This window comes from Nicotiana tabacum, chromosome 1 (assembly GCF_000715075.1).
Source record: "Nicotiana tabacum cultivar K326 chromosome 1, ASM71507v2, whole genome shotgun sequence".
Lineage (NCBI taxonomy): Eukaryota > Viridiplantae > Streptophyta > Magnoliopsida > Solanales > Solanaceae > Nicotiana > Nicotiana tabacum.
Genome location: NC_134080.1, coordinates 77,206,756 through 77,221,841, shown reverse-complemented (window position 1 = coordinate 77,221,841; position 15,086 = coordinate 77,206,756). Strand labels below are relative to the sequence as shown.

At 38.2% G+C, this 15,086-nt stretch overlaps 1 protein-coding gene across 1 annotated transcript; it reads left to right on the top strand.

Annotated features, from left to right (window-relative positions):
• The first annotated feature begins 5,460 nt into the window (after positions 1-5,460).
• LOC107809768 (uncharacterized) lies at positions 5,461-12,898 on the top strand. Its single transcript, XM_075251864.1, has 3 exons — positions 5,461-6,103; positions 7,897-7,977; positions 11,688-12,898. Exons 1-3 carry the CDS (start codon positions 5,686-5,688, stop codon positions 12,104-12,106), a joined length of 918 nt encoding a protein of 305 aa, XP_075107965.1. The 5' UTR covers positions 5,461-5,685; the 3' UTR covers positions 12,107-12,898.
• The last annotated feature ends 2,188 nt before the right edge of the window (positions 12,899-15,086 follow it).

Genomic DNA, 15,086 nt, shown 5'->3' with positions numbered 1-15,086 from the left:
TTCTTCTAATTTATCCTTAATCGCCTTAGAAATAATAATAACTCCATTCAACACATAATGAACTCAATCAACACTCCTCCCGAGTGGCTTTGTATCATGAGACCATGTTGTCTCAAATCCCACAGACCGTTTCATACCCTCCTTGTGCGCATATTCGCATCTTCATCTGATAAATCGTTTGAAAGTCCCTTTACGAATCCGAAGTCATTCTCTCTCATTCCTCTCAATTTATACCGCACACCGAAGATAACACAGAACACTCCAAGCTCCTTATCATAATCTTCCGCAAAATCTCGATACTCAACCATACTATGGACTCGAAACCCTTAGGCACCACACCTTAACCTTTGAACCCACTAGGACCGTTATTGAGAGTCACCCACTCTAACTTGGTCCCGAATGTAATCGATTGCAAGGCTCCGCTAGCACATAACCACCCTTTCAAAGAAGCACCCGGCCGGATCACCTTCCTTGCAACTCACTTCTACACGAAGCATAATTCCCGAGTCTTCCCAAAGCCTGAACATGAATGGATGATGCCAATTATAGAACACATTCTTCAATTCCTTTGCTAAAATTACCACTGATGTTCTCTTTCCTTAGTCGCAGTAACCCATCAATATATCGATAACTAGAAATCTCACAAATAGGTGACCAGGCAATCCAACCGTAGGCGGTGGGACTCTCCCACTTAGCTTGAAGCCACTATTACAGAACTTTGGAACCCGCCAAGATTCTTTATCTCTTATTGACATGACCTTGCGCAATTAAACTGCCAGATTCCTAGAAATCCTTCCTTTAGCATTCATGAATACGCTGAATCTCTAGCAACATTCACATATTAGACCTCTTACCGGATAGCTAGTAAAATCCTTCGCAGGAGCTTCACCAACCACGCGATCGCTGACCTGCTCATAGGATAACCCACCTGAGCCCGTGCTCATTCACCAGCTGCACAAGTCCATTCACTCCTCGTGGACATCAACTAAATGTGCGATAATATCTTCCAATTCAAAGTTATGTTGTATCCTTCTTCATATCAAGTAGCTCCTTTCCGTCATATCAAATCTCCCACCGCTTTGCTAGCCAATATTTCAAATTAAGCTCGTAGACCTAGTCACTGTCCACCATGAATCCCAAATCACTCTAAACTTTTCTTAAGGGGTGCAGTCATCCTATCACAGAACCCATATGCTACTCTACCCAAAGGCGAATTGAAGAAAACCATAACACCAGCGAACTTCAATAAGGACAACGACACCACATCACAAATGAAAATTCCACCACGCTCGAAAATACCAAGTCTTGTTACTCCATCAAACCAAACTTGAACATTCATAGCCTGATTGCCTCTCCTCCGTCGGAAATAAAATTCTGAATCTCTGAATCTTGCATTGAGTAAACATCCTTCTAAGATATTCACTGCTTCAACGCATAGACAAGCATCCTACCATTACACCAATACTGTGTGATAGCAATGCACGAATCGTCATAACAATTAATGCCAAATCTCAAAACCTTAGGTAATACTAATACTGAGCAGAAACGACAAAACGGTCTTCTGCAAGGCGATGACAATAGCCCAATCAAATATGCAGGGAGGAACATCCCGCATCATATCTGTAGTACCATTACAATTTCTCAATTCTCGATTGATATAGCAAGCGTTTCACGTCGCATAAGATTGAGTAGGAAATAAACAAAGGCATAAGCCTCAAAGGAATCAAATCGCACGATGAGGAATCAAGAAGAGAAGTGCTCCTAACAACCTTGTAGTCTCTCGAAGATAAGTACAGACGTCTCCGTACCGATCTGCAAGACTCTACTAGACTTGCTCATGACTCATGAAACCTAAGGGAACCTAGTGCTCTGATACCATGTTGTCACGACCGAAAATCCACTAAGGGTCGTGATGGCGCCTGCCACCGCTGTCGGGCAAGCCAACCATAAATACTTAATTAAATTCTCGTATAAATAATTGTAAAAACTATGATTTTCCTTCAATTTGGCTAGTAAAAGATAATTTTTACAAAATAAATAAATGAGTGTTTAGAAGTTAATACAGAATACCCCATAATCATCCCAGAACCCGGTGTCACAAGTGCATGAGCAGTTTCTAGGAAATAATGTAATACAACAACTGTCCGGAATACAAATTGGACAGAAAAGAAAATACAGTACAATACTCTGAAGGAGACTCTGCTGGTTGCGGGTCGTCTCGAGAGGTGCAGCACACCTAAGTCTACGTATCAACCATGTCGTTGTGCCCAACTAGGCCACTAGACATACATGTGTCTGTGCAACAAAAATGTACAGCAAGTGTAGTATGAGTACAAAAATAACGTGTACCCAGTAAGTATCGTGTCTAACCTCGAAGAAGTAGAGACGAGAGGTCGACTTCGACACTTACTAGTGGTCCAATAATAATATATTAATAATATGAATAATCATGGATTTATTAAAAACGGCAGTTAACTCAAGTAAGTCAAGAAACAAGTAAACATTCCTTTTTATATTTAGAAGTCTCCAAATTCATAATCCATTATTTATTACATTTATCTCAGACCAGGGAGGCAATATCAATTTGTAAATCTCAAGCAAGCATTACAAGCATGCGCAAATCATGCCGAGGTCGTACGTCCCGATCCAATAAATATTTAGACGGTGCACTGTCAGAGGGTCGAATTGCGCGAACCATAGATGCATCTATTACGCCGCTCGCGAATCATACGTGCGACGCGGTCAAATATAAATAATAGAGTTACCCCGCTCACGAATCATACATGCGACGCAGGTACTCATCGATACACATATTCAAATAGTCAATTAAGAATTCATCAAAAATACATTTATCCAAGGAAAAGTCAATTCTCTTTTAACGATTTAAGAAAAGGGAGTTTAACCTTTTTAGAAATTCTTTTACTAATTTGATATGATTTAGGCAATTTCAGTTGTCAATAAGATTACAAATATTTCAGGTATAGCATGCTTTTGGGTCCTAGACTACCCGGACTTAAACGTAATAGTATCTACGCACGAACTCTCATCACCTCGTGCGTACGTAGCCCCCACAAATAGGAGCACATAACCAATTATTTCACATATGGGGACAATTCCCTCTTACAAGGTTAGAAAGGAGACTTATCTCGCTCCAAAGTCCAATAACCGGCTTCCAAGCCCCTTCCGACGACTCAAACGGATGCCCCAACGCTCCAAAACGAACCAAATAACGGGCAAACCAATGAAAATACACCCTAATACTCATAACAATTTAATTTATATAAAATCCCAACTCCGCTCGAAAAGTTGACAAAAACACCCTCGGCCCACGTGCCGGGATTCCAAAAATTTTCGAAGATAAAGTTTGCCCATAACCTCACGAACTCAAATATATAATTTACTCTCAATGTCATGCCCAAAATCGTGGTCAAAATCCGAAAATACCAATTTTCTAGGTTTTCCCTTAAACCCCAAGTTCTACCAATTTTCATGTTAAAACCTATACATAATCAATGTATTTAACTCAAAACTAGCATAAACCACTTACCTCAAGCTTGGTGGTGAAAATGGCACTCCCAAGTTGCTCCAAATCGGCTCCCATGGAGGAAAATTGGTGAAAATGAGCCAAACCCTCGCTTTTAAAAGAATACACTGCCCAGCCCGCTTCTCGCACCTGCAGTCCACCTGCCGCTTCTGCGGCTCCGCACCTGCGGAAATTTCCATCACATGTGCAGTCTCAGCTAACTCGCCCATGACCACTTTTGAGGTCTCGCTTCTGCGCAAGCTGCATCGCACCTGCGCCCCCAACCAAGCCCAGCCATTTCCGCTTCTGCGACACCAAGGCCGTTTCGCGGCTCCGTACCTGCGGCCAAAACCTCGCAGGTACGATTACACCAGATACCATCTACTTCAATTCTTAATTTCAAATTTGATCCGTTAACCATCCGGAATCGACCCGAGGCCTCCGGGACCCCAACCAATCATACCAACCAGTCCCAAAACATAATGCGGACCTGCTCGAGGCCTCAAATCACATCAAACAACGTCGAAATCACGAATCGCACTCCAATTCGAGCTTAATAAACTTTAGAATTTCAAACTTCTACTTTCAAAGTCTAAACCTATAAAATCATGTCCGATTGACCTCAAATTTTGCACACAAGTCATATTTGACATTACGGACCTACTCTAACTTTCGGAATCGGAATTCGACCCCGATATCAAAAAGTTCACTTCCGGTCAAACTCCTCAAAAACCTTTAAATTTCTATCTTTAGCCAAATGACTCCAAAATGACCCACAGGCCTTCAAATTCACTTCCGATCGCGCTCCCAATATCAGAATCACCATACTGAGCTATTCCCATACTCGGAATCCCAAACGGACATCGATAGCATTGGAATGCACTTCAACCCAAATTTATGAAATTCTTCCAAAAATGCTAACTTCCACAAGGCGCCAAAACGCCTCTCGGGTCACCCAAAACCCGATCCGAGCATACGCCCAAGTTCGAAATCATCATACGAACCTGCTGGAACCTTCAAATCCTGATTTCGATGTCGTTTACTCAAAAATTCAATCTTAGTCAATTCTTTCAACTTAAAGCTTCAGAAATGAGAATTCTTTTTCCAAATCAACTCCGAACTTCCCAGAATTCCATTCCGACCATGCGTACAAGTCATAATACCTTAAGTGAAGCTGCTCCTGGCCTCAAACTGCCGAATGACTAGAGCTCAAAACGACCTATCGGATCGTTACAGAGTGATATTGTTGTGTCTCTAACTTAGATACGTGTTGATTGCTATTCGAAAGAATTCAATTGAATATAGACGGGTGCCTGATGCTTGATGCCTCAAAACTTTTGAGATTAGCTTGTTAATTAAAGTTGGCATGAAATTGATTTCGGCATTCGATAATTGTCTGCCTATTAATGGACCAAACATCCTTATTTGTTTAAATAGAATTAGTGGAAATCTCTTCACTGATGACCAAAGAGAAAGAAGAAAAGATGATTCGGCCCCATTTGTCCATAAAAATTAAATATGTGTTTGTCCATGAAATTTTGTAAATTTTTAGAAATTTTTCGAAAATGAGTTTTTCAAAAGTTTTTAGAATTTTTTTTCTCACTCACAAAAATGCAATATTTATTCAAATAAAATACATATTCAAATATCATTTTTCAACTTAACTTCAAATATTATTTTTTTTCAAAAATTATAATTTTTGTGTTCAAACACGTACAAAAAGGTATCAATATTGGGAAAGAAAAATATTCATATGGCAGAATTTTACGCAAATAACGAAGACGTGTCAAAATATAACGTGAAATGACTCCTAGTTTTATTTTCCAGAAATACTGGAGTACTTAAAAAAACCTCGAAAGCATGAGCAACCTTTACGCACAAGATAGATACTTATAAGTACACAAGGAAAAGAAGTGTTAAATTATTTCATAACAATAAATACAAAAATTATAAAAAGGAAATATATGCGTGACGGTGCTAACCTGAGAAAGCTGGTAAAGCAACAAACTAACTTTGAACATACCACCCAACCCACCACCTAGGACTTCCATTTTCCCCCTTCCGATTCCATAATTTTCTTCTCTCAGTTCTCCAAACCCTTAATTTCACCACTAAATTCTTCATACATACGCATATATGCCTTTATACGGCTGTTGAAAAAAATGGCGATAATCGGAGATGCACTCCGGCAAGCTTTCATGCCGAAACACGAATACGAGTGTCTTCGCGAGGAAGACAAGGCATGGAATCGTCTCCAGAGGCCACTAGCGATCTGCACTTTAACCCTAATATCACTTGCTATTGTCGTATGCACTGTTATCAGCTTGAAAATAGTTTTTCCTGTCGATCCTGCTCGCCGCCCGTTCTGCGGTGACTATCGTATTCAGCCGCTTTCTATTAATTTCACTAACATAGCTTCTACTGGAACCGGCGGCGGTGGTAGCGGTAGTGCTGGTGATTCGGATGGTTTTCCTGGTGCATTTTACCTAACGAATCAGGAGACTGTGGATTACTATTGGATGGTTGTGTTCATTCCTTCCACCTTCAGTTTCGCTGTCTCCGCAGTATATCTAATTGCAGGTGAGGAGACGTGAGAATAAAGTTTATGTTTGAAAATGTGTTTCGCGTATACTTGGATTAGCACCGAGTAGTTATTATGTGTTCATCGTTTTAGGGCGAATAAGAAGTAAACCTAATTTTGATTTCGTTATTTAATTCGAAGAATAGAATGTGTGTTTCACTTTCGCGGCCTCTTCGATGTACCTAATTACTAATTATATGGTACATGTGATCGTGTATATTACCGATTCTGTATCAATGAGAGGTGAAGTGAGCGAACCTTATTTTGACTTTTGTTATTGAATTCGAAGAGTAGAATGTCTGTTTCATTTCGTTGCCTCTTTGGTGTATCTAATTGCAAATTATATGGTAAATGTGATCGTGTATATTACCTATTCAATGTCAATAAGAGGTAAAGTGAGCAAACCTTATTTTGACTTTTGTTATTGCATTTGAAGAGTAGAATATGTTTTTTCGCAGGCTTGGCAGTGTAACTAGTTGCTCTGAAGAATATATGGTAAATCTTGTTGTGTATACTTGTATTGCAGCACAAGCTTTATATTTATATCCTTTTAGGTTGAATTACACTAAGTTTTGCTCGAATCTAGTTTTGACATTGTTGTTGCCTTCAAAGAGTAGAATGTGTATTTTAGTGCTGCTGCTATGGCAGCTATGCAGATAAGATAGTCAGTGATTTTATTGTCTCTTATATCTGAGTTAGGCCTGGATTAGTGATTTTCGGCGTTTAATTGCTCGTTTGTGGAGTTTTAATTGACATTAGGACTTAGGCAGTCATCTTGATGATGGTTCCCCTAGATATTGTACGTGCACTAGAAAATGAAAAGGATTAGAAAGGACTTCAAATAATTTGAAGGTTCAAGAAGTGTAGAAATAATTTAGAAAGATATCTCTGGTTGCAGTTAGCTGCAAGAAATATGTGACATGGAAAAGCAATGATTAGAAGCTATGAATGGGGATGTACTAGGAGATTATCTTCTAAAGTCTATGCTGTTTTGGAATTGCAATGTCCTTGAATATCTAACTGAACCTAGGCTCTTCCGCTCTTGGGAAGGTTTTATGAACTTATGAAAAGGTGAAAGTTTAAATTCTTGAAAGGATGTACAACCAATCTTCCCGGATGGACATAGTTTTTTGGAGGCTAAAACTAACCCATTTTTGTTCAAGCATGTGTGTAGATATGGAAACACTTCAAATTTGAATCCCTCCTCACACTTTGAGATGTTGGGAGTGTCATATATTTGTCCGTTCTTTTAGATGTAAGAATGATCTCAACTCTTCTCATCTTGTAAATGTCTGCAAAGAGTGAATCGTCTCTGGGTTCAATGATCAGTCAATACGAAGAGAAGAATAGGGATTGATGACTGAGAATTAAGCGTTTTATTACATATGTGCACATAATGTAAAAACATAACTTCTTTGGCAATTGTACTTCCTTTTTCATTTCCCTGTAGTTTCTTTGCATCCAATTGTAACTGAAATTGGGGTTAAGTGTACTGCCCTTTTCATTTCCCTGTAGTTTCTTTGCATCCAATTGTAACTGAAATGAGGGTTGTAAATCACAGGATTGTGCATCTGAGCTCATAAGTGTGGCTGCTACCAGTTTTAATTGTTTATTTTTTTTTTCTGGGTAAAAAGTGAACTTGTTAAAGCTAAAAAGGTGGGTTGGCAGTTTTAATTGTTTAATTGTATAAAGACTACTACTGTAACTGATTTATCATTTTTTTTTTAAAAAGAGAGGAAGAAGATTACAGCTGTCACTCTTTTGCTTAATGATATTGCGTCAAAATTTGCAGGTATTATGGTCGCGTGCACTGCTCCGATGAGACATGGATGCTTGAAGGTTGTTGAGAACAACTATTGTGCTTCTAGAAGGGGTATGCTTCTTGAATTATTCGTTTTCCTATGATTCATGTTACCTCCAATAAGGGTAGTACTTCAATTGTAGCTACTGCTAGGGAAGTAAAAGGCATTTACTTTTCCTTCTCCTTCCAGAAAATGGCTGATGTTGTAGAGTTGCATTCCCTCCTTTTTACCTCACCTTCCCTTCTAAGCCAGAACTATGCACCAACCCTATTATATTGTCCCCCCTGCAATCTTTCCTCTTTTCACTGCTTAAGCTGTTAAGCATAGTGCTACTTGAGTAAATACAAGAATTGGTATTTGCCTCTAGGATGCTTGCAAATAAATGCTGCTCTTATAAATAGAACTACTTTGGATGTCAGCTATTTTTGGTGGAGAACCCAGCAAATTTGTTTATGACTCATACATTTCAAGATTGAAGTTCTATGTATTTATATATGTGGGTGATATCATGTTTCCCTTCAGGGGTAAGACGTTTTAGTTATTGTTGTGTAAAAAGAACTATCTTGTTGAGATTCGTGCTTCTAATTTTTGTGGTAGAACAATACTGAAGAGGTTAAGTGCCAAAACTTCATATGGAAAGTCTAACTGAGCTGTGTCCTCATGCCTACAGAGATTGGGTCGTTTCAATGATGTTTTTTTGCATCGATTTACAAACAGATTCAATTGCTTTTTTGTCTGTCTGTTTTGTCTACTTTGTTGTCTGTGTGTTTGGTGTGCATGTCCATGCTCTGGCTGGTCTTAGGAAAGAACAAAAGAAGATCCTAGATCCAAGAGATTGAGAGGTGAGACACGGATGCCTTTTCAGCAGTTTCTTCCTTAATGGAGTGGGGTTTTCTAAGTTTATGATAGCAAATAAGGAGCTGTCTGCAGTATTACAAGTCAAAGCTATGTAACCCACTGTTATAGCAAGTTCGTAACGGTTTAAAAATGAGAAGTTACAGGAGCGACAGGCTCTCAAAGATGTCATAGTGGAGAGAAGTTGGCCATACTTCCCTAATGAATTTGGAAGTCTGTAGTTTCTTAAGTGGCTGAGAAGTTACCCATATCATCGTCGAGTAGGCTAAATTCAGGAATAAATGACAATTGGAAAGTTTTGATGCACTAGAGCATGTGAATAATAATTTATAGCTGGTATTCCTTTTTAAGAGGCATGTAGCATATTAACATGTGTTTGGGTACTACTTGGATTTGTATCTGTTGGACAAAATGTGGTCCAGTTGTTTATTCGTATATTATTTTGGTTTTTGCTTTTTTTGTTTTTTATCTAATTGGATCAAATTAAACTTAAGTTTAATCAAGGCAGGTGGACTAAAATCATAGCTTGAAAAAATTATTGCTGGGGCGAAGTTGGCGTATCATCTGTTGAGCTAACGTTGACTCAATTGAGTCAAAAACAGAAACTCACTTGTAGTCTGTGATTGGAAGAAAGTACATGCTTCAGGTGCTTCATACACCAGTGTTCTAGTTCTCAAATCCAGTAAACTTGTTATATTAAATGCAACTCACCTCATTACAATTTTGCCTTATATCAAGTCCTTTCAGTAAAAAAAAATTCATGAGTTACAGAGACTCCTTTTCAATGAGTTTGGTAACCAGGGTGCTGCTGAGTTGTCTTGAATACCTGGCAATCTTTTTGCTTTTTTATTGAATGGTTGAAGTTAAATTGCGTCAAGTTACTCCAATTGTTTTGGCTGGGCAAGCTTAAGTTGCAAAGCCATGGTTACAGTTTGTCTGTTTGCTTTGTTTCCAGTTCAAAATGCAAAAACTAATGGTACTGAATATTTTCTTTCACTTTTGTTAAATTAGCCATCACACTACAAACGAATGATGATGAATAAAGGTTTGTATGTTCTGTGTGTTACACTTTGTTAGATGTTCTTTTCTTTTTCTTTTGATAGGTCACTTTGTGTGATGTTCTACGCTTTTGAGTTGAAGTAATTTGCTTAAGGTTGATTGAATAATATTGTAATGACTCGAACTCTGGCCGTGGAAGTGTTTAGGTGTTAACCAGAGCAATGTAGATCTAGATCGTTTCAAACCATGTCAAAAATTGAAAAACGTGGTCTTTCCATGTACCGGAACTTATAAGCTGCTCTTTTTTCATGTCTTCATGGAAGTCTAGTTAGCTCTTGATGTTCTTTTTTTCTTTTGTAGAAAGTAATTAATATGAGTAAAGAGGTGACCTCTTATTTTTTTAATTTTTGTGAATTTGGAGTAACTGATGAATCATAAATCTCCTCTTCAAGTATGAAAATAATAGGATATTTGAATAACATCTATCTAACAAAAACCACTATCTCTATTAGAACTTTGTCTTAGGTAAGCTGGCTTTGTCATTTTCTTTCTTAGTATTGCGCAAGGAACCAGATGAGAGAAATGTCTTTGGTGGTGGAAATTACAGATGAATATGGATAGCTTTGAAAAATTAAAAGAATATAACTGAAACAATACATAACCTTGTTGTAGTCCAAGTATGACGTTAATAACTTAATACACCAATGTATATCACATGTGGTACTTTCTATAAGCTTTTCAAAAGCATATTAGGTCATGTAAGAAGGAATCCATAACTTTAACCTGTTAGGACTATCTTTATCGAATAAATGTTCTTACACCGTATAGGTATAGCTAAAAATGAGGCCAGCGAAGGCAAGCCTTGGAGGTTAGAACTAGGCTACTTATAAAAGCTGTGAGCTTGGCTTGAGCTTGATTGTCATACAAGCCAAGAGTCGAGGTCGAACTAGGCCAGATTAAGTTTTTGTGGAATTGGAGCTTGAGTTTAGCTCAGCTTGTTCGTTTTGGGTTTGAGCTCATTCGTGAAGATAGTTTACTTCGAGACTGATCTTGAACTCGTTTGTGTCCATTTTTTTTATTTGCTCCTTTACAAACGGCACTTTCATAATAAAAACAATGATTTGCTTACTGAATCACCTAGGGTTGGGGAATTGGAAACTATTGTCAGGAGTAACTTACCTGTTATATCTATGGAGGAAATTGTTGGGATGGTAGGTGTTTGGTATTAAACTCTAAACAAGTCGATCTGAGTTTTCCCTCGATCTGAGTTTTCCATAGTGTAGCTCGTTAAATAATTGAGCTACATGACAGTACTAAGTTCGACAGTTTAGTAACTAAAGGAGTTGAGCTGGAGCTCGAGTATTTAAGTTGGGAGGAAGGTAGATGGGCAGACCAATACTCCCCAGAGGTGCACTGTGGGCCAACGATATAAATATATACACACACACAACTCGAGTTGAGCTTTAGTGATGAACTTGGTCCATTTACAGCTCTCCCATTTTTTGGTGTTCTATGAACTGCTAACTATATTAATAAAGGAGTACTATGTTTGCAAGCGTGAGATGTCAACTCCAGAAGGAGTCCATTTCTTTAATGCATTCTGAAGGTAAAACGACTTGAACAGTATTAGTGGACAGGATCAGGTCCACAAAAGTAGGATTCTAGGGCTGCAATAAGTTTATTTTAGGAGAATTTTGGAAAACAATTAATATGCGTGATAGGAGGTTTTGAATTACTTGTGCTGAGATGATTTGATACGTTTGCTAGATTTCTGGGTTTTTCTGTCTCACCCCTTACCATATTGCCCTGGGGGGAAGGATGCTCTTGTTTCCCTGCTAAGTTGCACGTGTGATGATTGGAAGCAATGGAATGATTCATATCATCTCCTATTAATGTGTGTCTAGCAACTCACCATTGTGTTTAACAGGTGGAGTGCGTTGTCTATCAATTCTCAATGTTGCTTTTGCTATTGTATTTGGTCTGCTCGCGCTGTTTCTTGGTTCAACCCTTCTCACTTTAGGGAGCAGCTGCTCAGCGCCCTTGTTTTGGTGTTACGAAATTGCTTCATGGGGGCTGGTGATTCTATATGGAGGAACTGCTTTCTTTCTAAGAAGAAAAGCTGCTGTAATTCTGGATGAAAGTGACTTTAGTGGGCGCAATCTTGGAGTAGAAATGCTCGAAGCAAATCCAATGGAGGTCACACCAGATGTAGAGAGACGTGTGAATGAAAGTTTCAAGGCATGGATGGGTCCTTCCTTCTTATCCTCGGACGAAGAGGATGAATCTGACAACTACCAGGAAGTACCAACTTTATCTCGTACCAACTCTAGCAGGCAAAGACAATAATATGACGTCTCCTCCAAGTTCTCCACTTTCTGCTCTCCGTTGGATGCATCGAGCACTGATTGAAATATGTGGTGGGCCTGTTTTGTGCAAAAGTCTAACTGTGATGTCTGGCCCAATCAAAATTGCACAGCAAAACTTTTAAACTGAACATGAGTGCTACATCATCAGTTCATTTTGGTAGAGTTTATTGTACAGTTAGTATGAAGGAGAAGCATATAGGAATGTCTCAGCAGTTGATTTGGAGTAGACCAACTAATGCCACGATCGTAGTGTTTCCTTGGAATCTTATAGTTGCCCTTGATGATGCTGAATTTTGGAATAGTTCCTTAGAGATGTCATGCTCCCCTTTCTCTCTCATAACTGTGTTTGTGTCTTGTAGGTTGGGGAGAAAATCAGTATTGACAAGTAATGGAGTCTCCTATAGTGGACCATATTTTTTCTCGACCATTTTGATATAGGGCTGGAAGGAATGTTTTGAGTTGCTTCCCCTACTTGATATGCGTGTTGGAATTAGCACACATTAGTGTATAGCATCTATTTTGGATTATATGCAACTAAGGGTGTCTAACGGGTGGGTCGGGCTGGGCTGGGTAGGCAAATTTGGGCCGGTTATGAGTTAGGGCTTATCGGGTTTAATGGGTTCGGGTTCATCCGGGTAAAAAAATGAACCGTACGGGTTACGGGTACAAGGGGTCGAGTCGGTTAGTGTAATTTTTAATTTTCTTTTTTATATTTTGTATAACTATTGTAAGTTATATTAATATAAAGTAAAAATATAAAGAATACAATGAAGATGGGAAAAATTGCACTTATAAATTACAAGTGCTACATTTATTTCAAAATTCAAACTTACAAATTGAAAGGTTTACATTTAACAACAAGTAAATTAACGAAAAAAGAGTAAATTTAAAGGTTTTGCATTGCCTTAATAAGTTCTTCATAATCAATATGATAAGATTGGCCTTCTTCTGGAGTGTTAAATTCAGATGGGTTGTCATGTGTTAATATATCTTCAAGTTCCTCGTCTTCTAGGCTATCAACATCTTCACATCCTTGATTTCTTCGTTCCGATCTAATCCAATCTCTGAAACATACTAAAACTTTCAAAGCATTGCTTCCCAATGAGTGGCGAGTGTCTCCAAGTTGTTGTCTTGCTTGGCTAAATGCACTCTGATGCAACAGTTGAAATTGGCACATTCAGCACGTCGAGTCACAGCGGAAAGAACATGAAATTGCTTTCCATTCTCATGCCACCATCCCAACGGTGAAAATTCCTTTGTGCGAGGCCCTTTTTTGCTTCTGCAAGTAGAATTGAAGTTCATCAATGTTCCTGCTACTGGTTTGAGTGTTAGAAAATGTAGAAAAAATATTAAAACTATCAAGGCCTTCATCATCATCCACAGTAGTAGAAGTGGTACAGTGCATAGTGGGATTAACATTGCCTACATTAAGAGCAACGTCATCAATTATATTTGCATAATAATTATATAATGGTTGTAAAGAATCATTTAGCTTGTTCATACAAACATATATATATCTGGGGTTTCAGTTGGTCCACTCTCAATATAAATATATAAAGCATTCATTAATTGGTGACAATCAGACATCTTAATGGAAGGATTTAAAACAGCACCAATTAAGTAAATCGGAGGAATTGGAAAGAAATATTTTTTTGAATTTTGCTTGCATTTGTTCAACAACATCCCTATATTTTTCTTTCTTCTTAAATTTAAAGAGTAGAAAAGAAATCCAAATCAATCATTTTTGTTAACTCCTCACAATCCTTCATTTTATTATATTTCATAAATCCTCCAGTAGTAGGGTTTAGAGTTGCTTGATTTTCATCTACATCATAGCCTCATTCTATAAGATGCTCAATTCTCATATGTCTACTAAGTGTCTGAGTCCCCCTAATTGTCCTTCAGTCTTATGTTTAAAAGTATCATTACAAAGTTTGCATTTAACTCTATCAGTACCTTCTATTTCGTCAAAAAATCGCCAAACCTTACTTCTTTTTCTCCGATTAATAGTCGGGGCCACAGGTGGTCTACTACTAGCACCACAATCACCACCCCTGCTACCAGCTCCAGCACTACTTGGTGCAAGTGGTATCTCATCTTCCATTTCTAATTCACTATCTTCTATACCGAAATTTTTCTGTAATTATTCATAATCTATATTATTATCAGGTAATGTTTCAGGAATATGTGTTGAGTCATTTAAATTACTACCAGATGCTGAAGCAGTAGTACTACCTCTTTTTTTATTTTCCCGATTAGTAACCTTATTACAAACTCTTTTTGCAGCATATAACATATTAAGAAAATTTAACTACTAGCAAAAATTAAATATGCAAATAAAATAGTAAATAAGAGAAAGAGTTGGAGGGAGTACACCGAATTCGGCAATAAATTGAACACTTGATGATTTCGCAACTCCAATATTACCACGAAGAAGCGTCAATTGTTCAAACTTCAAACTTCAAATATTAAATAATACGATAAATGAAATTCCAAAAAAAGTAAGAGCCAAATACTTAATTGCACTTTAGGTGAAGACGGAGAGAATGATAATTGAGAATATGAGTTTGAGAAATGAGAGATGAGTGAAGAAATGAAGAAGAGGAGGTGTATTTATAGTTTTTCAAAGGACTAATTAGGTAATTACAAAAAGTGTTTATTTTTATTAAAAAAAGCCCAAAAATGGGCTATTTTTGCAAATCTGCCGTTGGGCAACGGCTCCAAGGCCAGAAAACCGTTGCCAACAGTCAGAAAAAAGCCCCACTATATATTTAAAAAAAAATTAAGTAGCTGGGTCGGGCTGGTTAACTGGTTCTATAGTAAAATTCATTGACCGGGTTTGACCGGGCCGGTTAACCGATATCCCCAACGTAAACGGACCAACCCCTTACCCCATTAACCCAGCCCTACCCGGCCCCCTGTACCGGTTTAGGCCGTTTCTGGTTTTAACCGGTCTGGGC

Excerpts from the sequence above, each read along its gene's own strand:
- LOC107809768 (XM_075251864.1), top strand. The coding sequence starts at position 5,686 with ATGGCGATAATCGGAGATGCACTCCGGCAAGCTTTCATGCCGAAACAC. Across the intron at positions 6,104-7,896 it reads CGCAGTATATCTAATTGCAG|GTATTATGGTCGCGTGCACT; the intron begins GTGAGGAGACGT and ends CAAAATTTGCAG. Across the intron at positions 7,978-11,687 it reads CTATTGTGCTTCTAGAAGGG|GTGGAGTGCGTTGTCTATCA; the intron begins GTATGCTTCTTG and ends TGTGTTTAACAG.